The following is a 20,649-nucleotide window of genomic DNA, read 5'->3' as shown; positions in this document are numbered from 1 at the left end:
TAGGTTTCAAATTTGTGAAAATCAAAAAGTGGATGGGTAACAGGAATATTAGAGAACTGGTAGTTACTGGGAACCGACTACATAACCAAGCACTGATCTAGATCATGAACCTATATATCTGGGTCCTTAAAACAACACTGCTACACACAGGGTAAAGACCCAAGATTCCTATCTTGCTGTCTGACTCCAGGGACCAGACTCTGCCCTCAGGCCTATGGAAAATACCCAGTGTTTTGCTTTGCTTCATCAAGCAAGCTTTTCTGAGCAGGCTAACCTAACACCATGAACAGATGCTGCCTACACACTAAAGCATTCTCCTAACACATGTTTCAAAAGCTCAATGTGTTTCCAAATCCTACCACCATCCCCCCAAGTTCTCTCTGCTTCACATATCTTTGAGTCTCTGCCTTGTGAAAAGAAGACTGCCCCTCCACAGCACCACTGCAAAGAGAATGACAGAGGCACAGTCTAGGGAGAACTTTAAATGAATCCAGGCGATGGTTACCCTGGGGAGGGAAAGTGGACAGTGTTTGGGAGGAGCCACAAAATGTTCCACGTCTTGTTCCTGGTCAAAAGCTACGGAGTTCATTCTTTCTTATTAAATTCATTAGAGCATTTACACATGATTTTTTTGTGTATGGTATATGACAATTTTAAGAGCTTTTAAAATCAAACAGCCCATGTTTAATTTAAATTCTTAAAAGTCAACTGGTCCACAGAGTATGCCTGCCCACTCAATGAAATATCTTGGACTCATAAAAAAAGAGACCGTTTTGTGTACTCGTAGGAAATTATCTCTAAGAGGAACTGTTAAATTAAAACACTGTGGTTCAGAACATTATCTAAGGCTGGTTATCATCCTAACAAAGGCCAAGGGAGGGGGAAAGGGTGGAAAAATGGGCGATGCTGGACAAAGGGTCCAAAGTTTCAGCTGGAAAGAATAAGCTTTGGGGATCCACTGCACTGAGTGATGACCATAATAAACAATGATAGTTCAGAAAGGGCAGGGCCTAGGAACACATGCTCACGTGCTGGTGTCACGATATGCATCAGAAAGTATGCGGCATACCTGCTTTCCCTTCTGAAATGTGCACCGTATAAATTTTCTAATAAAAAGATAAAATAAATTTAAAGTAGTAATTGAGGAATGCATCCTTTAAGGCTATTTGAATTGTGAAGACACGGTGTGGCATGCATCTGTCATTCCCTTTCCGTTCTCAAAGTCACCACCACGCAAGCTCAGTCTTCAGCGGTAAGACAGAAAGACCAGAGACCTCAGAAACAACAGTAAGTTTGATTTTAACACTTTCTCTCACGTGCAATCCTAGAACTGCTACCTCTTTGAGTCTGTTTCTTCCTCTACTTTAAAAAAAAAAAAAAAAAGATAATAGAACTAATCTTAAAGGTTCTTATGAAAGGAAATAAATTGACTCAACTGTAACAGGATAAAAATTGAGTGATTAAGATATCTGCAATACATACAACTATGCTGCAAGACTTAAGGATGGCCAGTCTTCAAATGAGTAGGAACAGGAGCCAGCGTTGTGACGTAGCAGGTAAAGCTGCAGCCTGCAGTGCCAGCATCCCATATGGGTGCCAGTCCAGTCCCGGCTGCTCTGCCTTTCAAATAAATAAACAAATCTTTAAAAAAAAAAAAAATGAATGGGAAGATAGAAAATTCCAGCAAAGAAACAAAGATATTAAAAAAACACACAGAGATTTTAAAACTGAAAAGTACAATAACCAAATACAAGTGGACTGGATAAGCTCAAAACATGGAGTGAACTTAAAGAGAACACAGTAAGGGCAGGCACTTGGTACAGCGGTTAGGATGCCAGCGGGGACACCTGCCTCCTCCATGCCTGGGTCCAAGCCCCGGCTCTGCTCCTAATTCTAGTTCTCTGCTGAACGCACATCCTGGAGGCAGAAGATGATGCCCACAGTCGATTCCTGCCACCCACATAGAAGAACTGGACTGAGTCCCCGCTCCTGACTTTAGCCTCGGCCTGGCCCTAGCCACCGAAGGCATCTGGGGAGTGAACCAGCAAATGGGAGCTCTCATTCTTTCTCTGCCTCTCCAATAAATAAATAAATAAATACAAACAAACAAGGAAAATTACAGAGGCCAGAAGAAGTGAAACATAATTATTAACTGCCGAAAGAAACTGCTGTACTAGAGTCTATAGCCACTAAAATTATTCTTGAGGAACAAAAGTAAAATACAGACACTCTCAAATAAAGGAAAAGTAAATGAACTCATGCCAATAGACCATCTCTCAAAGAAATGATAAAGGAAGCTCCAGAAACCAAAGGGAAATGATACCGGAGGGAAACATGAAACTTCAGAAATGAAGGAAGAGAAAACCTCACGGTGAATACTGAGATAACTAGACAAGCAATTCAACTGAAAAATCCACAATTCTTTAAAATAGGGATCATAGTTGAAAGCAAAGTTGTAACACAGCCTGGTCAAGTTTTTAATCTACATTGATAACATGTATATTAAAAGATAATAAACAATGGTAACATTTTTACATTTTACTTATGGTGAAGAAAAAGTTAAACACATACCTACAATAATCTCTAAAGCAATCAAAAAATGCTTTTCATGTTTTTTTAAAATAACCTATACAAAGAGATATGCTCAAAAACAAATAAATTTATAAAAATAATTCAAATAATCTAAGAGAGGTTTGAAAGGGGAAGAAGAAGAATGGAAAGCAGAAGTAAAAATAGAAAATAAGTAAGAAAATGGTGGGTCTAAATCAAACATTTTGATATATGTTAAATGGAAATGGAAAAATACACAAAATACAATGAATTTTTAAAAAGCCAACTACAGATCTGGTGCTGTGGCATAGTAGGCTAAGACTCTGCCTGTGAGCCAACATCCCATATGGGTACCAGTTCGTGTCCTGGCTGCTCCTCTTCTGATCCAGATCTCTGTTTATGGCCTGGGAAAGCAGTAGAAGATGGTCCAAGTGCTTGGGCCTCTGCACCCATGTGTGAGACCTGGAAGAAGCTCCTGGCTCCTGGCTTAAGATTAGCCTAGCTCCAGCCATTGAAGCCATTTGGGGAATGAAACAGCGGATAGAAGATTTCTCTCTCTGTCTGTAACTTCACCTCCCAAATAAATAAATAAAATCTTTTTTAAAAAGTTTAGGGGCTGGCACTGTGGCATAGTGGGTAAAGCCACCACCTTTAGTGCTGGCATCCTTTATGGGCACTGGTTCGAGTCCTGGCTGCTCAATCCAGCTCTCTGCTATAGCCTGGGAAAGCAGTAGAAGATGGCCCAACTCCTTGGGCCCCTGCACCCACATGGGAGACCCAGAAGAAGCTCCTGGCTCCTGGCTTCAGATCGGTGCAGCTCTAGCTATTGTGGCCAACCAGGGAGTGAACCAGCAGATAGAAGATCTCTCTCTCTCTCTCTGCCTCTCCTTCTCTGACTTTCAAATAAATAAATAAATAAATCTTTTTTAAAAATTAAAAAAAAAAACAACTAAATGCTACATATAAGAAACTCACTTTAAATATAAGAGGTGAGATAAGAGTAAAAGAATAGAAAAAGATATAGCATGTAAACACTAGTTAAAAGCTAGGGGCTATTAATACCAGAAACTATAAGCTCTAGAGCAAAAAAACAAACAAACAAAAAAAATCAGGGATAAAGAAAAATATCGCGTAGTGATGAAAATAACATAACAAACCTAATGTGTATATTATATCTTCAGACTCCTAAAGTAAAAGCTGACAGAACTAAAGGGGGAAAAGTACAAGTCTACAATTATAGTTGGAGACATCAACACTCCTCTCTCCTTAGCCTACAGAAAAAGTCAACAAGAAAACAGAAGGACTGAACAACACCATCAAGCATCAGGGCCTAATTTACAGCCACACAACGCTCTACCCAATAACTCAAGTGAGCAAGGACCATTCACCAAGATATCCTGAGTCATAAAACAAACCTTAACGAATCCAGAGGAACTAAGACCACACTATGTTCTCCAGCCATTGTGGAACTAATCCAAAAATCAGTAACAGAAAGAAAACTGAAAATCCCCAAATATGCTGACATGAAATAACACGTTTCTAAACAAAGAGGAAGTTCCAAGGGAAATTAGGAGACATTTTGAATTAAACAAGATTGAAAATACAATAAATCTAAGTCTGCAGGATGCAGTTAAGTCAATGCCTAGGGGGAAATTTATACTAACAAACGGTTTGGAAAAGAAGGTCTCAAATCAGCCATCTAAGGTTCCATCTCAAGAAACCAGAGGAGCAAAATAAATCCAAAACAAGGAGAATGAAGGATATAAAAAAACATAAAGGTAGAAATCAATGAAATAGAAAAGAGAAAAATCAATTTTAAAAGTTGGTTCTTTCAAATGATCAATGAAATTGATATACCTCTGGCAAGACTGGCAAAGAAAAACGAACACAAACTACCATTCTAAGAATAAGAGAGGGTTTATCAGTAAAGATCCCGTGACAACTCAAAGGACAAGGGGATAACGCATGCGACTCTGCATGTAAGGTGAGCAACTCAGACTAACCCAAGGGAGAACGGATAGAGCGCATGTCCACACGACGGGCAGCACCCAGCAGCTGGGACACACACGACATGAATGAATTCAGACACGACGCTGAGGGGAGAGCGAAAGGGCACATGACTTCATGGTTCCATTTCTATGACATTCCGGGAAAAGCAAAATTACAGGCGTGGAAAACAGAGCAGCAGCTGCCAGAGGTCTGAGGCAAAGAGAAGGGTTGACCACAAAGAGGCAACACAGGGGAATCTGGTGGTACATTCTGGTCGTGATGATGGTTACACGAACCTAGAACTGCACACATGTATTTTAAACATCATATACTTGTGGCTGACAGTCGTTCTAAGGGAGTAAACACTTGTCAAAATTTATCCAACAACTAAAAGGAGTGAATTTAATTTTATGTAAATTATGCCTCAATAAAGTTGATTTTAAAAACTAAAATGGAAGATAGCAAGATATGAATAGCTACACCCGGATGCTAATGCATTCTCATTGATTATTTTGTTCAACACTTAAAAAATAATTTAACAGCATATAATTTCTTTTTAATAAACACACTTTCAGAGCTGAATACAAGAAAATGACAGGCCTATTCCAACTGAGTATATCTTCGAACTGTCTGCCTTAGCTCTCTTGTTAACACTTAAGGTTTCAATTTGGTGGCTAACAAGAAACAATTGGTAGGTTCATTAGAGCCACCTTTTAAATATTTTAAGGAAACAGCACATAAAACATTCTTTCAAACAAAAAGTCCACCCTGCCAGATGCTTCCTATAAAGAGAAACCTTATTATATTACTCAGTGACCAATAAAATATTTATGGAGGTTGCTTAGAATGTTCGCATTGTGTACAATGCGAACATTCTCAGCAACCTTTGAAAGAACATTTGTCCTATTTATAGATAAAGAAGCTTTTTAAGAAAAATAAAGCAAAAAGCAAATATGCCTTCAGAAGGTCAGGCAAACGCCAAGCAGGCCCAAATGAATAAAATGAAATACAAGCACCATCTTTTCCACAAAGGCCACTTCTCTGGTTCTCATCACTTCTCTAACAAAGTTTTCTCTGGGTAGCCACACAGAGCTGGCCTAGGGAACCCCTTATAAATGTCCTCACCCTCCCTCTGCTTTCCTTACCCCTCCAGTGACCCCACTGTGCCGTATCAACTGGTCACTTGTCTTTGCACCCAACCCATGTCTGAGAGCCTGGGAGCTGTATGGTTCCTATATGTTCTAGCCTGAAACACAGAAACAGTTACAAAAGGGCCAGTGCTGGCTGGAAGGGCAGACACGTTGAAGACTGTGAGGCAGTGAGATTTAATGGGAGCCCCATGGGCTTCAGAGTCAGACAAATCTGTCTCACATCACTCCCCTGCCTAAGCACCCCACCACTTTTTTCCCATCATTCTCAGACTAAAAACTCCCTCCCACAGCCACGAAGTGCTGTTGGACCTGGCCCCTGCCACCACTCCCAGCCTCATCAGGGATCATCTTCTCCATGGTCTACAACGTACCAGCCTCACTGGCCTCTTTCTAGTCCTAACCCCTTGTCTGCCTGCAAATTCCCCCCGGGGCACTTGCCAGAGTATCTGTGTCTCATCCCTTCCACCTCAGCTTGGTCACCAGGCCACCAAAATTCAGGTAGGATTCCCTAACTACCCAGTATAATGTGGTCCCCAACTCTAAGAACTCCCCTACCAAGTCACTCTCTAACACACAGCTCTTCTTTAAATTTTTTTTTAATTATTATTTATTTAAAAGGCAGAGAAACAGTTTTTCCACCCACTGCTTCACTCCCCAAATGATCACAATGGCCAGGGACAGGCTGAGACAACTCAGGACCTCAGAACTCAATCTACTTTAATGAGTTTTTTTCGTGTGTGTACTCTTCCCTATAAGAGAAACAAGCTCAAGGGAAAACACAAACACACACACACACACATACACAAACACACACAACTTTAAGTGAAAGAACTAAAAACAACCTATCATACACTGGGAATAAACAGCCCAAAATATAAAACCCCCTCAACGTGACTTAGAACTGTCATGGGCAGAAGCACTCACGCAGGGCTGTACCCTCTGCAGTTTGGTCCTGGGAAGCCAACTGTCACTGTGGAACTGCGGCCATCTGAAGTGGGCAGTGCCCGCCATGACTATGGGCTGGTGCTCTCTGAAGCTGGACCGGGCTGCTCTCAGCCCAGGAAAGATCCGGCAGGAGCCCTGGCCAGTCCCTCTGGCTTTCTCCGACTCCCACACCCCATCAGAAACCTTGCCTGGCCACTAGAGGGGACGGAAAACCAAAACCAACAACATAAAAAAGCACCAGTGCAACTCCAACTGGCCCCACTCAACTGAAATCAGAGCAAAGTTATCAGTGGCTGCAGGAGCCGCCGAAGCCCATCCGCCCAGACCATCCTTCTCTCCTGGACCTCGGGGGCTGAGAGCACGGGCTCTGGGGTCAGTGACACCCACTACACACCCCAGGCTTGCGAGTCATGTGACCTTGGGAGAATTATTTAACAGCCTTGGGCCACTAGCTGGCACATCTGTAAAATGAGGATAAAATCAGTGACCGCACAGGAGTGTTGTGACAACTGGATAAGCTGGCGCACCTGGCAGGGGCTGGCACCTGGCATGCAGTAAGCACAGGACGGCTTTAAAAAGTCCTTCAAAAAGGAATCCGTTTCTCACTCAAGCCCTCTATAAGCAGATCTTTTGGGCCACCACTAGTTTTTTTTTAGCCTCTTTCAAAGTAGAAAAACTGTTAGAGTCACTGAGACATAGCAAAAAGCATGAACTCTTGCTACCCACAGTTGCTGTCTGGCAAACAATACTGCACGTAAGAGAATTCTGCCAGCAGCCACTAAGCGAGGCAGGAAGGGGAGGGGGACCCTTCGGAATCCGTTTCTGATGCCAGGACTCTCCCTGGTGTCTTCAAATCACCAAGAAAACTCTTACTGGGGAAATATCTACTCATTAGCAAACAATACTGCAGCAGTAACAGAATTCTAAAACCAAACCCCAAACACTTGGAATGCAGCCACCTTATGAAATCAACTCTTTTTAAACTCTTTTTTAGCTTCTGTCCATGAATATAAGTGGGTGATTTTTTTGTATAATTTGAAATGAGTTAAATTCCATGGCTTTCACTTAATATTAAATCTTACGGATTTTTTCATGTTGTTGCAAAATTACACATTATCACTGAATTGCACTGAACTGCGTCCCAGCCAATTATCTAACCATCTCTCTACTGAGCATTCCTGCACTCGGGGCACTGCAGTGGAACGTGCACAAGCTTCCCACCCAGGGAGCTCAGGCTTGAATGGGCCTTCCTCCAGGCTCTCAAACACATCAGCTCGCGGGCAAGTCACTTAATCTCCCCCAGCCTCAGCTCTTCATTGGTGGAATGCCTTCAACACAAGCTCGCTGCAAGAAGTCAGAGATAACTGATGTAAAATATAATTTCCCTTGTTCCCCATTTGTCACAATTACACTCAGTGTGGCAACAAATACCTTCATGAGTGGAGCTTCTTCTGCAATTGGGCTGTTTCCCTAGGATAAATCTCCCCAAAATGGATTACTGGGCTCAAGAGTAATTTCATTTTTATGACTATCAAAATCTCTTTCCAAATGGCCTTCAAAAAGATTGTAAAAATTTACACTGCCCAGCCCGCCATCTGGCCAGGCTTTTGGAGGGCACGGACAGGACATGCAGAGGTATGGGAACACAGAGGGTTCACTCACTAAGTGAAAAGCCCTCCTACTACACAAATGAAGCCCTGTACTTTTAACACTGACCAGAAAGAGCCACCAGCCATCAGCCAAGCTGGACTCCGAGTACTCTGCACCAAGGCCTGAAGTGCAGAGACCTCCAACGGAGAAACCGCAGCACTCACCTGGTCCTCAACCACTCCCACGGCCCCGCATCCCACTTCTCACTCTCCGGCCTTGCGCTCCCACCCTCGGCCTCACCTGCCCTCCTCACTGCTTGCTCTCCCAAGACTCTGGCTCTGCACAGCCCCACCCTTGTTAGCAGCTGTCTGCTGCCCCTTTATTAACAACCATCACAGCTGCCCTCCCATTTGCTGAAGACCTGGTAGACCAGGCACTGCCCTAGCACGTTACTGAATCCTCAGCACCCCCTGAGATAAAGCAAATAAATTGTCAGGGTTAGTAGCTCAAAAAGGTCACACACTCACACAACCAACAAATATCTGTTACGTGCCTACCATCTTGCTAAGTTTAGTGCTGAGTGACAATGAGTAGAGGAGACACATGTTAAGACAGTCGTAAATGCCGTGGTAGAAAAGAGGGTGCTGAATGCTTCCTAAGAGAAAAGAGTGAGTTAGGGAAAGGAGTTAGGGACAGCCTCTCTAATGATGCTGCATTAAAGCTGAGGCAGAGGGCGGCGCCGTGGCTCAACAGGCTAATCCTCCGCCTTGCAGCGCAGGCACACCAGGTTCTAGTCCCAGTCGGGGCGCCAGATTCTGTCCCGGTTGCCCCTCTTCCAGGCCAGCTCTCTGCTGTGGCCAGGGAGTGCAGTGGAGGATGGCCCAAGTGCTTGGGCTCTGCACCCCATAGGAGACCAGGAGAAGCATCTGGCTCCTGCCTTCGGATCAGCGTGGTGCACTGGCCGCAGCGGCCATTGGAGGGTGAACCAACGGCAAAGGAAGACCTTTCTCTCTCTCTCTCACTGTCCACTCTGTCAAAAATAAAAATAAAAAAAAATTAAAAAAAAAAAAAAAACTGAGGCAGAAGGCCCAAGCACCTATCATTCAAGGAAGGGAGCGAGAGTGTCCCAGGCAGAGGGAGAAGCACATGTGACGGTCCTGACACCAGGAAAGCTGGGTGTGGTGGTGAAAGAACAGCCTGCACGGCTGGGTGCAAGGCAGAGAGGAACACGCTGAGCTCGGAAAGACACGGAGCAGAGGGCCTCGTAGGCCACAGCAAGAAGTTCAGGATTTTAGTTTTTCTTTTAAACATTTCTGGGTTTTTTGGTTTTTAAGATTTATTTTATTTATTTGAAAGTCAGAGTTACAGAGAGAGGTAAAGACAGGGTACTGGTTTACTACCAAAATGGGAGCAACAGCAGGAGCTAAGTTGATCCAAAGCCAGGAGCTTACAGCTTCTTCCTGGTCTCCCATGTGGGTGCAGGAGCCCAAGGACTGGGCCATCTTCCACTGCTTTCCCAGGTGCATTAGCAGGGAGCTGGATCGGAAGTGGAGCAGCCGAGACTCAAAACAGCACCCATGTGGGATGCCAGTGCTGCTGGCCAGGGCTTTATCCCACTGCACCACAGTCCCAGCCCCGAAGTTCAGGATTTCATTCCAAGGTCAAAGAAACATCACAGAAACACCAGCAGAAGCTGAAAATTGATGAGCAGAAATCCGGAGGCAGTCGCTGTGGTAGAAAAGACTCTTTAGACTCAAACACACTAAGTTTTCTCAATTCCTTAACTGATCCTACTCTATAGGACCTGCTGTTTGTTGCATGTAATTTATACTTAAAACCTCTGAGGGCTGCCGGGGTGGCATAGCAGGTAAAGTCGCCGCCTGCAGTGCTGGCATCCCATATGGGCACCAGAGGAAGCACCTGGCTTCAGATAGACACAGTTCCAGCTGTTGTGACCAGTTGGGGAGGGAACCAGTGGATGGAAGACCCTTCTCTCTGTCTCTCCCTCTCTCTAACTCTGTCTCTCAAATAAATAAAATAAAATCTCTTTAAAAAAAAAAAAAGAGAGACTTATTTGAGAGGCAAAGTTACAGAGAGTGGAGTGGGGAGAGGGAGAGAGAGGGAGGGAGAGAGAGAGAGAGAGAAGGAGAAAGGAGATGTTCCATCTGCTGATTCACTCCCCAAATGGCCGCACTGGCCAGGGCTGGGCCAAGCTGAACTCCATCCCAGTCTCCCAAGCACTTGGGCCATCATCCATTGCTTTCCCAGGCACATTAGCATGGAGCTGGATCGGAACTGGAGCAGTCAAGACTCAAACTGGTGCCCATATGGGATACCAGCATCACAAGCAGCAGCTTAACCTGCTGCACCACCATGCCAGCCACCAGTTTTGGTGTTAACACTGAGAAATTGGCAACAAGGTGCACTGTTCCATAGTCGGAGATTATATAAATGATGGTTCACTGAGCGCTGCCCTCCTTCAGTGTTAACAGAGAGGGAAAGCCATCCGCAGCATTCCCTGTCGAGTCAGAATCAAACTCTTCCACATCCTGATCAGGACAGCCACCTGGCCTGGATGCGCCAAACTCCATTCAGGGTCTTCCATGCTCACTCAAAAAAAAAAAAGTGTAGAGGGAAGATTTTAGTATTCAGAAGAAATCGCAGAGATATGCACCAGCCATTACACACACTGCCTCCCTGGCCTCCTGTGGCCTGTGACATCACCTAACAACCAACAAGACAGTCTGACTTACAAACAGCAGGCCACACAGGGGACAATGCCCTCAGTTAGTGAGGACATAGAAGTGGGTTACCAATTTAGAAACCCAGGGGAAGCACATGGTTGTCACATGTCACAGGCACAGCATGGTGGCAGGCCACAGAAAGGCCTTCTCAGGCCAGAAGACCTGGGTTCAAAGCCTGAGTAAGCCCCCAGCCCTGTGTAGGCAGCTGGGTCACCAAGTATCAAGTAAAGGGCGGGAGAGGTGATCCTAGAGCTCCCCAGCTCTGACATTCAGACTTATTCCATGCCCTCAGCTCTGCCTTTGTCCCTCTGCTCAAACCACAGCAGCTTTGCCTCTCACACCTGCCCACCGGCCTCACTCCCTGCCATATCCTCTTCCGGCAGAAGCCAGCCTGGGTGATCTTCTGGAAGCACAACACGGGGCGTTTTCCTCCCCAGATTAAAATTCATCACTGCTTCTCTTTCATCTAGGAGACAAAAACCAAGCAAGGCAGCAACATTTATGAACCTGCACAACCTGTAGGGTCTGACCCCTGCTTGTTTCAACAGTCTCACTCCCCTCAGGACCCCTCCAGAGCCACATAACAGCCAAAGGGAATATAGCTTCCTGACCTCAGCACGTGCTGTCACACCCCTCTCCACATTACGCATGTGAGCCCTTATGCCCGGGACACTCTCCAGGCTGTTCACTGTGGCAACCCCACCTGTTCCTGATGATCCAACTCGGGCAACCCCTCTTCCAGGGGAGGCCATCCTGAATCCTCCTGTCAGGTTCAGAGCTCCCACTCCCTGGCCCCACAGTGCCCTGTCCATACCTCATCACTGCATTCTCCTCCTATCATCTTCCCAATTAAATTGTGAGACTCTAGACAGAGAGACTGACCTCCTCTTAACCCACTGCAAACTCCAAACCCCTAGAGGACAGCCTGGCAAGGGGGCACATGTTTGAAAGTGTTTATTGAACGGATGAACTCTGAGTAGAGGGAGTTATGTCTGGCAAGACCCTGGCTAAATGCAACTCCTGATGCTCGGATCCCAGTCAGCCGAGACTAGCACAGGAGGAACCCTGAGCTCTCCCTTCAATCCAGAGGACTCTGTCCCTTGTTTGATATGCACGCTGGTTCCAGAATTCGCTTCAGATGCCAAGGGCACTTCCTGTGATCATCCCACAGAAGGTTCAGACCACTACAGACCTCACTTCACAGCTTGGGCCAAATGAAAAATTCCAGTGACTTCTAAAGACCTGAAAGGGAGACACTGAGAACAGTGCGGCCATTTCAATTTCAGCTCAGAATTTGCTCTTGAAAATGCTACAATAAAAAATATTAATGCCATAAAAACCTAACAGCAGCCGAAGGACCACAGTCATAAAGAAAAAATATAAATCCTACAACATATTGGCAGAGGTTCCCCCTCACCTTCAAGAAAAACAGGACTTAGGGCATCAAGAACACATCTGAGCAAGGGAAATTTGAATTGCATGGCAAGATCAAAAACATAATAAAAACAGTAACAAGTACAACACTAACAAGGAGAAGGAGAAATAGTTCCACGGGGAATGTACTCTGAGCTAGGCACACCAGCTTCCCATAATCTTCCTAACAGCTCTAGTAAGTAGCCCATTTTAAAGACCAGGAAGGAGCTGGTAGCACAGCAGGTAAAGCTCCCGCCTGCAACACTGGCATCCCATATGGGCGCTGGTTCCAGACCCAGCTGCTCCACTTCCAATCCAGCTCTCTGTTAATGCACCTGCGAAAGCAGCGGAAGATGACCCAAGTGCTTGGGCCCTTGCACCTACATGGGGACCAGGAAGAAGCCCTGGGCTCCTTCTTTTGGCCTGGCCCAGCCCCAGCTGCCATTTGGGGAACGAACCAGCAAATAGAAGAGCTCTCTGTCTCTCCCTCTCTGTAACTCTGCCCCAAAATTAAATTTAAAATAAAATAAAAGACCCGGAAGTAGAAGGAGGTTAAATGGTGACTGATCCAAGTTCACCCAGCAGAAGTAGACAAACATGCAGTCTGGCTCTACCAGCCAAGGTCCTGGGGCAGCCAGGCTGCAAACCACTCCTAGAGGCAGCCTGCCTGCCTGTCTGTCCACTTCTATTACAAGCTGGAGAAACTGAGGCCCAGGGGTGCCCCACGTTTCCCAGTTTCTCCTACAAAGAATAAAGCAGGCGGGATTCAATTCCAGGATTCCTTCTGATTCAAAAAGCACACACTAGAATGCGAAACCAAAATTCTAATATTCTGTTCAATTTTCTCATCTAGAAATAAAATTTAAAACTGCCCTTCAAAAGTGAAATAACTCCTCATTTCACAGTGCTGTTCCGATATTAAAGTAATGTACATAAAGCGCTTAACACTTCAAGTGCCCAGCTCAGACCAAGAGCTCAATAAACAGTAGCTATTATTACTCTTATAATAAAACAGGAACAACCATTTAATAGCGGAGCGTATTTTAATTATACACGATATGGAATAATCAAATCTCATTCGTTTGAGGCCCCAGACCTCACAGCACAGATCGAGTTGTTCAGCTGGAATTATAACAACTCAAAGCTCAGAAATTACTTGTTTCCATTAGAGATCTGACAAGTCATTTCTTCAATTGGTCACTGGTGGTTTGCAGATAACTATTAGCAGTAATGAGTATTCTAAATTAAATTCAGAGACAGCCCCACTCTGCTCTGTAAAGACAACTGGGGAGACAGCGACGGGATGGTGGCGCGCCCTTCTCTTGTGTCTTCCGTCTTCTCTGTGATAAATACCTCCCGTGTCCTGCAGAGTATGGATTCCATTTGGTTACAAATGAAGAAGGCTCTAATTCTTCCCATGATGAATGAGCGCACTGCACAGGTAACTTGTTAAGGAGAATTGGAATTGGAAAAATGACGTTATTTTTCTGGAACTTGACAACAAATCCCCTCTGTTAGCAAATGAAAGACACAATGCTGGCAGACACAGAGCGTGGAAGGCAAATCTATCAGGGAATAATCCATTCTCAGACAAATACACACGGTTCTGGGCACAGGCTACTCACATTTTTATTCAACAGCAACAAAGGTCGAGCCTACGCAATGCAAGGTGGGGGCACAAAGCAGTGCAAAGAAAAATGGCTTTGGAATCATCAAACACCTGGATTCAAATCTCATCTCTAACACTCCCTTTACTACATGACTATACAGGAGACTCTCCTAGCCTTAAGATTCCTCTCTGTAAAATGGTGATAATGCTAAACACCTCGAGAGTTGCAGCAAGGATTAAATGGGGGCCGTTAAAAATGTGCCTCATACAAGGCCTTTGGCGAACGTGAGCCCCCTCAGCTGTGCACCATGGTAAATCCACATCTCCCAGGTAGCAGAAATGCACCAAACCCCCCAAAGCTGAAGCTTGCTGATGTCATCAGAACCCACAACTGGCCCATGAACAGCAGGGCTCACTGTGTGTGTGAGCAACAGTGGCCACAACAGAGAGTGCCCACAACACGTGGCCCTCCTCCTGCCTCGGGCATCATTCAACTTAGGGGATCTTCAATAAGCACAGCTCTCTCCTGGGGCTGGCTGGACATTCACACCTCCACTTACGTTTTCAAAGTCCTTCATGTTCCGTGCTCTGGTGGGAGACACCTTTTCTTCTGGCACCTTTGGAAGCACTGTGGAAAGTTGAAACAGACATAGGAAAATGTCAAGGCATGCAGATGGCCGATCACTCCGAAGAGGAGGAAACACGGAACAGCTTCCCAGTGTACCCTGCTGGGGCTTCCTGCCGGGTGTGATTTACGGCTCTGAGTCCAGGAAAAGCTCTAAGGCATTCTACTTCAAATATTCACAAATTAAACTCACCCCAACGTGTGCGAATGGGGACGAGTACAGAAAACACACGGGGCACGTGGCAAAGCAGACTGTCCCCATGTGTGCCTCCTCCGTGACAAAGCCATTTTGCTGAACAGGGTCTCATCTTCACGTGGCGGTGATGCAAACAAAGCTCATCTGACTCACCTGACAGCAGGGCCTGGCAACTTCACCCTTAAAATGCCAGACAAGAAATATCTGAGCTTTCACAGGCCATATGCAAAGCCCAAAATCTGTCACAACAACTCAAGTCCCCTGCTGTAACACAAAAACAGACAATCCCTACACAAAGTGGCTGAGTTCCAATAAAAGTTCACCTCCGAAAGCAGGTCTACGCAGGCGTGAAACTGCTGGGCCCTGCTTCTGAGTGACAGGAAAGACTTCCGGTACCAAAAGCTCTCCACAGCCTCCTTCACTCTACAAACATTTATTACACTTCCTCTCTGCACCAAACACCATTCTGTTTGCTGCGAAACAATGATGAAGGAAACGGTGATCCCGCACCCAAGAGCTTCCCGGTCCCAGTGGGCCAGACTGAGAGGTGAACGCATGTCACCAAGCTGTGCAGCGCACCTGGCGCTGTGTAGGTGTTGAGCAAATGAAAGAATTCGTTCTTCCTAAGGAGATGCACTGGGAGGCTGCTTCCTGCTCGGCACCTTTCTACGTGTGACTGCATCAGGAAACAAAACAAATGGAACCTGTACTCCAGAGGGAGCAGACAGATGGCAAGCAAATAATAGGGCAATTACGTGATATGTTAGCAGGAGGTAAATGCTACAGAGAAAAATAAAACGCATCAAGACAGGACACAGCAGGGGTGGCGTGAGGACAGTAAGATGGTCAGGCAGGGGCTCACCAAGAGGGGACATCTGGGGACTTGAAGAGAAAGGGACTGTTACCTGGGGAGCAACAGCTCCCCAGCTCCAGGGAGCAGCATGCACAGGGGGCCAGAGGAAGAGCCCAGGGGTCACTGGGCCGAGCAGAAAGGGAGCTCAGAGACACAGGGGGGCAGATTATGCATGGTCCTGAAGGCTCTTCAAGGGCCTGAGGAGCCGCTGGCACTCGAGGAGCAACATCGTCAGACTTAGCTTTCACAGGCTCCCTCTGGCTGCCCTGCTGAGAACACACGGAGGAGACTTTGGAGAGAAACAAGGAAACCAGTGAGGAGAAGAGGAGAATACTGGAAAATCAAGGCCAGGAAGCACGTGTTTTGGGCCAGGGTGGCAGGAGTGCAAATCAGTGAGGACTGGTCTGATTCTGGATATTTTCAAAGGAACCAACAGGAATAAATGAAACGCAGCAGAATACATAATATTCCGAGAAGAAAGCGCACCTCAGTTGGCCGTGAGCTTTGTGGTGCTCTTAGAGAGGCAGCAGGCAGATGAGAGGGACAACAGGCAGGAGACACCCGGGCAGAGGCACAGAGCTGGCAGTGGGCATGGTGTTCAGAAACCACTCCGCAGGAAAGAGGCCCAGCAACGGGCAGGGAGGACTGTGGAGTGCCCCGCACACACGGGTGTGTTTTCCTGTTCCTCAGGTGGGCCAGGCCATCACCTGCATCTGGGATGGCCACCCCCTCCCTTTTCCCTGCTTAGGTCACACTCATTCTCAAGTCTCAGCTCCAGTATCAGTTTCTTAGGAGACTCGTGGTCAACCCACCTCCTCCATGGCAGGGTTCACCTGCCCTCATCCTCTGTCACAGCAGCTTCAACCTCCTTGTCCCTAGCACTGATCTTATGTTTAAATGTTTGTCTTTTAGCTTGATGGTACCCACGTTCAAGGCTGAATTCCAGCCCTTAGCCTGGAATTCTGATGTGAAGCAGAGGTACAGCTGAGTTAAGGGGTAGGCCTTCCAATGTACTGCTTCTAGCTGCCTATGGCCAGGAAGAGGGAAACCAGGCTTATTGGACTGTGTGTTTAAGGTAAAAGTCACCAAGTTCCAAAGGAGAACCCAAGGGTAGCCTCCAAGCTAAAGTATTCTCCAGAAATAAAAACTCTTCCAGATGGACACTTGGCACAGTGGTTAAGACATTGCTTGGGACACCTGCATCCATACCTGAGAGCCTGGGTTCCAGGACCTAGGTCCACTTCCAACTCCAGCTTCTTACTAACGCACACCCTGGGAGGCAGGTGATGGCTTAAGTAATCGAGTCCCTGCCACCCATGGGGGAGATCTGATTGAGTTTACTGCTGTTAGCTTTGGCCTGGCCCTGCCTCCATCAATATAGGCATCTGAGGAGTGAACAGCTGGTAGAAGCACTCTCACTCTCGCTCTTGTGCTTTCTCTCTCTCTCTCCCTCTCTCTCTGCCTTTCATATCAATAAAAAATAATCAAAAAATAAAAACAACTTTTTTTTGCACATATCTGCTCACTTTAGAGGAGCAAGAAAAGCACAGGTCAAGGTTACTACTAAGGTATTTCAACAGGGCATGCTATCAGCACTACCCAGAGACGTTTACGAAAGCATTCACTTTTCTCAGAAATAAAATCCAGGAAGAATGTTTCACAAGGCCCAAACTGCAGTCTCCTCATGATCTAACACAAACACAACACAAGCTTATCGACTCGGCCCCATCTCCTGTGGTCTAATCAGCTATTTGCCACCAAAGGGCAAGCCCAGGTAGGAATGCTGGGGCTCAGCCACCAAGTGGGATCCAGCAGGCTGCCTGGAAGGCCTTGGCACACCATAGGCCACTCAGCAGTGGAGCCCAGCAGAAGCCCTGTGCCAGATGTAGTCATCAGTTCAGTGTCCAGCCTCCACGTGGTCATTCTGTTCAGCAAGCACTGCCTGAATTCCTACAGCGTTGGTAGCAAGAACCCAACTCATGAAAGGTGGCCTAAAGGACATCAGTTCTAGCAGATAGCAAGTCAACACAAACATAAAACACCGACCACCTACTGCGCGCCAGGCCAGGGTAGGCTCTGGGCCCCAGATAGGAAAGCCCAGTCCCAGGCCTCAAAGCACTCACATTCTAGAGTCTACTCCTCTTATTCTTTTTTTTGAAAAGCAGAATGAGAGAGAGATCAATCTTGTATACACTGGCTTACTCCCCAATGCCTGCAATAGCTGGACTGAGCCAGGCCAAAGTCAGGGACCCAGAACGCCACCCTAATCTCCCACATGATGGCAGGAACCCAACTACTTGGGCCATCACCTGTTGCTCTCAGGTGTGTTAGCTGGAAGCTGGATAGGAAATGGAGGCAGGGCTCAATCCTAGGCACTACTATATGGGATGCAGGTATGTCAAGTGGTGTCTTAACCCAGTGCCTCACTCTGCCTGCCTCATTCCCCTCCCTCTTACCCAGGAGATACTGGCTTTGTGTACTTACCACCATTCCCCAAACCTGCATTGAGGCTGACGCCCTCTAGGTCATCTGGTAAAGTGGGAACAAGGCCACTAGGAGAGAACACATGGAGGGAGAGATGAGCCCATGTTTGAACAACAGAGACTGTAAAGACTGCCCGATAAAATAAAAAATTAAAAAAAAAAAAAAAAGAATGCCTGAACCGCATATGACAACCCAACAAGCCACAGCCAAGAGGGACATACAGCTGAGCTACCTAGCAGGCATGAAGCACACAGGTTAAGAACTGCTTTGGCTTTAGAATGAGGTCCAGCTCTAAAAGTAGCTGAATGACCTTCGGCAAGGTCATCCATTCACTTGTCACACACCAAATGTCTTGTATACCAAATAGGTGCTGGGGCAGAGGCACTGTGCCAAGTGCAAACTTCTGAGCCTTACTTTCTTAGGCTGCTAAGTGCAGACACCACACTTTCTTATAAAAATCAGACTAACAAAGAAACCCTGAGCACACAGTAAGTATTCAATAAGTGGCACCCACTGTCTTTTGTCATTTCTAAGATTTATTTATTTGAGAGGCAGAGTCACAGACAGAGAGAGGGAAAGACAGAGAAAGAGGCCATGCATCTACTAGTTCATTCCCCAAATGGCCACAATGACCAGAGCTGGGCTGATCCAAAGTCAGGAGCCAGGAGCTTCTTCCAGGTCTCCCACACAGGTGCAGGGCTCCAAGCCCTTGGTCCATCTTCTGCTGCTTTCCCAGGCCATTAGTAGGAAGCTGGATTAGAAGTGGAGCAGGCCGGCGCCGTGGCTCAATAGGCTAATCCTCTGCCTGCGGCGCCGGCACACCAGGTTCTAGTCCCAGTTGGGGTGCTGGATTCTGTCCCGGTTGCCCCCCTTCCAGGCCAGCTCTCTGCTGTGGCCCGGGAGTGCAGTGGAGGATGGCCCAGGTTCTTGGGCCCTGCACCCACATGGAAGACCAGGAGAAGCACCTGGCTCCTGGCTTCGGATCAGCGTGGTGCACCGGCTGCAGCAGCCATTGGAGGGTGAACCAACGGCAAAAGGAAAACCTTTCTCTCTCTCACTGTCCACTCTGCCTGTCAAAAAAAAAAAAAGAAGATGAAGTGGAGCAGCCAGGACTTGAACCAACACCCATATGTGATGCTGGCGCTGCACACAGAGGCTTAACCTACTACACCACAGCACTGGGCCCTGTTTTGGTCATTATTATTATTACTAATATGCCTATCACAATCAAAAGGTAAGCATCTGGGAATCAGGCACCAATTTGCCTAAGATGTCAAACAAAAACACAGAATTTACTGATCCAAGAAATTATCCTGGATGAATTATACAAATTGGTTTAGTGAGAATCAGGAGACATTGAGAAAAATCTACACCATAACAGGAGGTGTAACAGGAGGTATTTAGGACCCTATCGTGGACCACAATCTAGGCTCTGCCATGAACCTCTCCAAGCATCACTTCCTTTGGCTGTAAAAGAGCAGCAGCTATTTCGCAGAGTAACCAGCAAACAAGATAACAAAGCGCCCAGCAAGGTACCTGGCATGTCATGAGTATTCCACAAATGGGAGCGAAGGTGTCCCTGTCACCTTAAAACATACAGTGCTTCATAATTCATCAACCATTTGCCATTATTACACCTGCCTGACTCCTTGAGGGCCACACACTTTTCAAATGAACGCCCCAAAGTCCAGACAACTTCAGGGCTGGCACCAGAGTCATCCGGAAGTCACATGGAGGACCAAGTTCAGAATCCAGGCCTTCTCTGCCTGCCCTCCATGCCACCTCCCAGTCCCACGCTGCACACTAGGAGCAGCTGGAAACTCAGGCTGCCTGCTTGGCAGTTTGTTCCTTCCACGCCTCCAAATCTGCTCCTCGGTCAGTTTTGGTGATCATCAAACTTAGGAGCTGAAATGAACCTTCAAGATCAAGACCAAGCAAAAACTTGGAAATACCATGAAATTCTAATATCAGGAAAATGATTACATAAAATGTGACTGCTATAACTGAAAAATGCAAACAGAGACTCTGCTCAGGACAGGTGTATGATCCAGCAGTTAGGATGCCAGTTGGGACACCTGCATCCCACAACCAAGTGCCTGGGTTTCAGTACAGCTCCACTCCTGATTCCAGCTTCCTGCCAAGGCACACCCTGAGAGGCAGCCGGTGATGGTCCCTGCACCCACGTGGAAAACCTGGGTTGAGTTCTCAGCTTCAGCCTCAGTCAGCCCCAGCCATGTGAGCATCTGTGGAGTGAAGCAACAAATAGGAGTTCCCTCTGCCTGTCTGCTTCTCTCTGCCTCTCCAACAAATAAAAAAGTTTCAAATGGTGGACTTCTTTAAAAAAAAAATTATATTCTCAGTTATTTAAAATCACATAGATACATTTATGTTGAAGTCAGGTCAAGTCTATTTTGGAAATAAATGGGCTGTAAATACAAAAAACAAAGGAATATACTGAAATATTAAAAATCATAATTTGTAGGGAAATGAGAGATGTTTT

General features: G+C 46.3%; 1 protein-coding gene across 1 annotated transcript in view; it reads right to left on the bottom strand.

Moving 5' to 3' along the window:
* CDK5RAP2 (CDK5 regulatory subunit associated protein 2) overlaps nucleotides 1-20,649 on the bottom strand; it is a 211,424-nt gene that overhangs the window by 176,492 nt on the left and 14,283 nt on the right. The window contains exons 2-3 of the mRNA XM_062207679.1: nucleotides 18,150-18,217; nucleotides 14,552-14,619 (exon numbers count right to left, since the gene is read on the bottom strand). Of these exons, the coding sequence (XP_062063663.1) occupies nucleotides 14,552-14,619; nucleotides 18,150-18,217 (136 nt within the window). The remainder of the gene's footprint in view (nucleotides 1-14,551; nucleotides 14,620-18,149; nucleotides 18,218-20,649) is intronic.

The sequence above is a fragment of the Lepus europaeus genome, chromosome 12, assembly GCF_033115175.1.
Source record: "Lepus europaeus isolate LE1 chromosome 12, mLepTim1.pri, whole genome shotgun sequence".
Lineage (NCBI taxonomy): Eukaryota > Metazoa > Chordata > Mammalia > Lagomorpha > Leporidae > Lepus > Lepus europaeus.
Note: the sequence above shows the minus strand (reverse complement) of the source record. Positions and strands in the feature narration are given on the sequence as shown.